The 3,795-nt window shown below is 44.5% G+C and overlaps 1 protein-coding gene across 1 annotated transcript in view; it reads left to right on the forward strand.

Annotated features, from left to right (window-relative positions):
- Positions 1 to 452: 452 nt before the first annotated feature.
- Positions 453 to 3,795, forward strand: part of SARC_08991 (hypothetical protein) — a gene marked incomplete at its 5' end in the record, with an annotated part of 6,619 nt that continues 3,276 nt past the window's right edge. Inside the window, 6 exons of the mRNA XM_014297011.1 lie at positions 453 to 566; positions 771 to 873; positions 1,079 to 1,154; positions 1,731 to 1,845; positions 2,050 to 2,221; positions 2,554 to 3,222. Of these exons, the coding sequence (XP_014152486.1) occupies positions 453 to 566; positions 771 to 873; positions 1,079 to 1,154; positions 1,731 to 1,845; positions 2,050 to 2,221; positions 2,554 to 3,222 (1,249 nt within the window). The remainder of the gene's footprint in view (positions 567 to 770; positions 874 to 1,078; positions 1,155 to 1,730; positions 1,846 to 2,049; positions 2,222 to 2,553; positions 3,223 to 3,795) is intronic.

The following is a 3,795-nucleotide window of genomic DNA, read 5'->3' on the forward strand; positions in this document are numbered from 1 at the left end:
TGTATGTATGTATGTATGTATGTATGTATGTATGTATGTAATGTATGTATGTATGTATGTATGTATGTATGTATGTATGTATGTCTATATATATATATATATGGATTAAATTTGTGATGTATTTTAAGCTAACGATATTTTTCTATTCCATAATCGTAGAATACTCATAAAAAACGAAAGCAGGCACTTGCGTAAACAATTTTAACATCGTATGCATAGTATCAATAGTAAGGCCCTGTTGTCTGTCGAAGACCTATTCGAATGAAAGGTTGCAGATCGAGATTGAGCTGGCAACTATAGTATTTATAGTCGGACGGTTCAACTTTGCTATTCCATGTGCTACGGATACCTTGTCTTTGCTGAGTTTCCACCGTTGAACTATGTGATGCATTTTATACTCCAGGCTGACTAAAGCTCGTCTGCGAAAGTACTACCAGTCGCACAAAGTGCACATGAGCGACCGAGTTCTGGTGGAAAGTAGGTTCAGCCAGGCTCGCGATGGACCTGAAAGCATGGCAGCTGTTGACGAACATACCTACGCGCCTCGACCGGTCTTGAGCATCACAGTAAGTACTCGGGAGTCTTTGGGTACTCTGTCGGATATTTTGGTTGTGACTATAATCAGTATGTACGCGTATGTTTTATATGGAAGGCTTGTATCTCTGCCCACGGTCTGTGTATCAATAATACGCTGCTAAGCGTTCTGCTGAACATAGCTCCGAACTATCCTCGTGTGTGAACTCGTATCAACCCTTGGCTTTCACTTGCAGTACAAGCCTAAGAATGATTTCTTCGGTATTGGGTTCAAGCCTCTTGCGGGATCCATGGCGGGGGTGCCGAAGTCGCAGGGATTAGTATCCAAAGCTGCCGACGGTAGGTCGTCTGTGTGTACAAGATATTCAAAATGCACATCTATTTCACTATGTAGTATGAATCTCTCATAGTTTTCCTGGCTCTCTAAAAACCTCAGAAGTAGTATTCGCTCGAATTCTGAGTCGGAATTTTTTTCTTGTAGTATATATCTCCATGCGATCATGTACCTACCAACCCTACGTATTGCACCAATTCAAACACACAGGTACCACATTGCCCCGAGGGCATGCGTTTGGCACAGGCGCTCTAGATGATGACGATGATGATGACGATGTGTACAGGTACTAGCATTAGCGCCACTCACACAAGAAAAAAATCGCGGACAAGCGAATCCATAAACCACGGGGTATCGTTACACACCCTTGTATATCAGAAGAAGGAGACGCAATTAATCATCAGCATTTGTGCATGTATCTGCTTACGCAATTGTATCGTCGCTCGCACTTTTATTCGCTACGAAGAAGTTGAATGTGGCTAGCCGGCCAATGTGTTTATGTATATGTATATGTATATGAGTGTATATGAATATGAATATGCATATATATATGTATATGTATACGTATATGTATATGTATATGTATATGTATATGTATATGTATGTGTATATGTATATGTAAAAATATATGTATGTGTATGAGTATGTATATGTATATGTATATAATTGCAGGCGTGTATTGTGCCTGCAGATCGTCGCGCAGCATTGAGATTGGTGTAGTTGTGCTATGTGCCTTCAATGGAGTGTATGCTGAATTCCTGGCGTAAACTGTCCGTACTGAATGACCCTTTGTGAGCTGTTCAATGGATTACTTATTCATAGCTGCGCTGTACCTACCGCACCGCTTGCCACCGTTTCGCAGTCGGAGTGATCTTTCGATGTACGATCAAGTGCTGGGTGCGAGTGACGCCATCGCCAAATCGAGGACGAAACATTCGACAATACAAGATGCTACAGCCCGCAATACCACTGATGTGGTAAGTATGAAGGCTGATCATGATCTCTACCTGGCCTGGGTATGAAAGATGCTATAGGGCAAATTCTGAGTGTTTCATTCATTCGTCGGTTCAATATATATATTGTCCGAGTATGTTCACCTAGCCTGTGTCATTGCATCTGATTTCTGTCTAAATCGTGCTTGACGTTGCATGCGTTTTGTGATCATTGCGTTGTCTGAGCAGGCACTCTGCTACGATAAGCGATTGCCCTTGGACGGCTTTGATATCGTCCCGCAATCGTCCGTGGAGATAACGGCATGGTTCCCAGCGCCCCCCGTGCCTTCCGATTTTGTACCCAATCCTATCCGTGCCAAAACTGCCGCACTAATGAATGACCTTGGAACCTTGACATCACGTATGTTGCCCATATGAGGCTCGCTTTGTTGTACATATAGTATGCGCATACTAGCTATGTATAAAAAATATATTTCATACAGCGGTCTTTGTTGCCTGGTTTACAATCGCACGCATTGGCCAGCCCGTGCTTCTCGTGGTCATGTGTTCCCTGCCTTGAGATTCATCACACAGCAAATGCCGACTATGCCTCGTTTGAGAAAATTAAGTATTATAGTCGTTTTGTAGAGACCGGATAACTCTACAAAACAGTATATATATTCATTCTGCCTATCCTGAACACGCTCCAATCCAATCAATACAAACCAAACCTACTCACTCGCGCTGTGGCAGGACAAAGAGGCGATCTGTTGGGCGACACAGCGGATGGGAGTGGGCAATCAGGCAAGTCAGTATGGGCGTTTGTAACGCCCCAAGAACGTCTGCGGATCAAAACACAGGCCGCTTCCACTGCCGACATCCCAGCCAAACCCGAGTCTGGGTCTTCTGCGGCCGAGCCAAAGCTGAGTCACAGCACGAAGCACAGTGCGATAGCTACTGCTGAGGCTAAGCAACCCTTGCCACCAACTGGACCCCCACCGCCACTGCAGGCGCCAATCGGACCACCGCCGACGGTGGCAGATAATGGGTTCATTCATCCGTCACGAAGGATGCCTGGCTCTATACCTACACACACGCCCAGCTCTACTAGACACACACCCATCCCTATCTCTGTAAAGGATATTCCTGTGCCCATAAAGAACACGCATACTATGCCTGCCAAGCCACCCAGGGGAGCTAGCAGATGGGCGTCTGCAGCGACGGCTGTGGACAGTACTGTGGGGAGTGTTCAGGTGCAGGGGAAAGGTACCGAACTTCCACAGAGAGAGGCGAAGACGATTGACTTGGTCACCGATGCGTTAAGACCCGAAGCGGCGCAGGCGGCGCTCAACAGTTTGTTCAATCCGTTTCCGAATGACCCGCTCAAGTGGGAGCGGTACAGCATATTCCTGAGGATACACAGTAAGTATTGATCAAGTCTCAGTAAGTATTGATCAAGTCTCGGTAGGTATTGATCAGGTCTGGTATACATGTGGGTTTGGTAACATTATTGAATAAGTAGATGTTGGGGGGTGGGGTGGGGGTAAGGAAAAGTGTGTTGGTAGCACTGGCGATATCATTTCAGCCATAGTGCGGACGTGACTGTATGGCATCTTCATGAGGACTTTTAAGTGGCAGTTGTCTAGCTTATTCATTGAGGCTGAGTTGAAAGTAATTCTGGAGAATGTCTGATTCGTGCGAGGGGTTAGACTGGTGTTATTAGTATGTCTTCTGAGTAGAGTGCGAACGTGATTTATATCGCAATATGCATTATTCCGTTAGAGTGGTAGTGATATAGCAAATTCAGAGAATAACAGTTCTATGGCGGAACTCTAGTTAATTGAGAGAATGGAGTGGTGCTGATGGAATTTGAATTGTCTTTTGAGTAAAAAATGTGGACGTGATATATATATATATATATATATATATTATATATATATATATGTATACACACACACATACACACACAAGTACATACACACACACACACACACA

The sequence above is a fragment of the Sphaeroforma arctica genome, assembly GCF_001186125.1.
Source record: "Sphaeroforma arctica JP610 unplaced genomic scaffold supercont1.867, whole genome shotgun sequence".
NCBI lineage: Eukaryota > Ichthyosporea > Ichthyophonida > Sphaeroforma > Sphaeroforma arctica.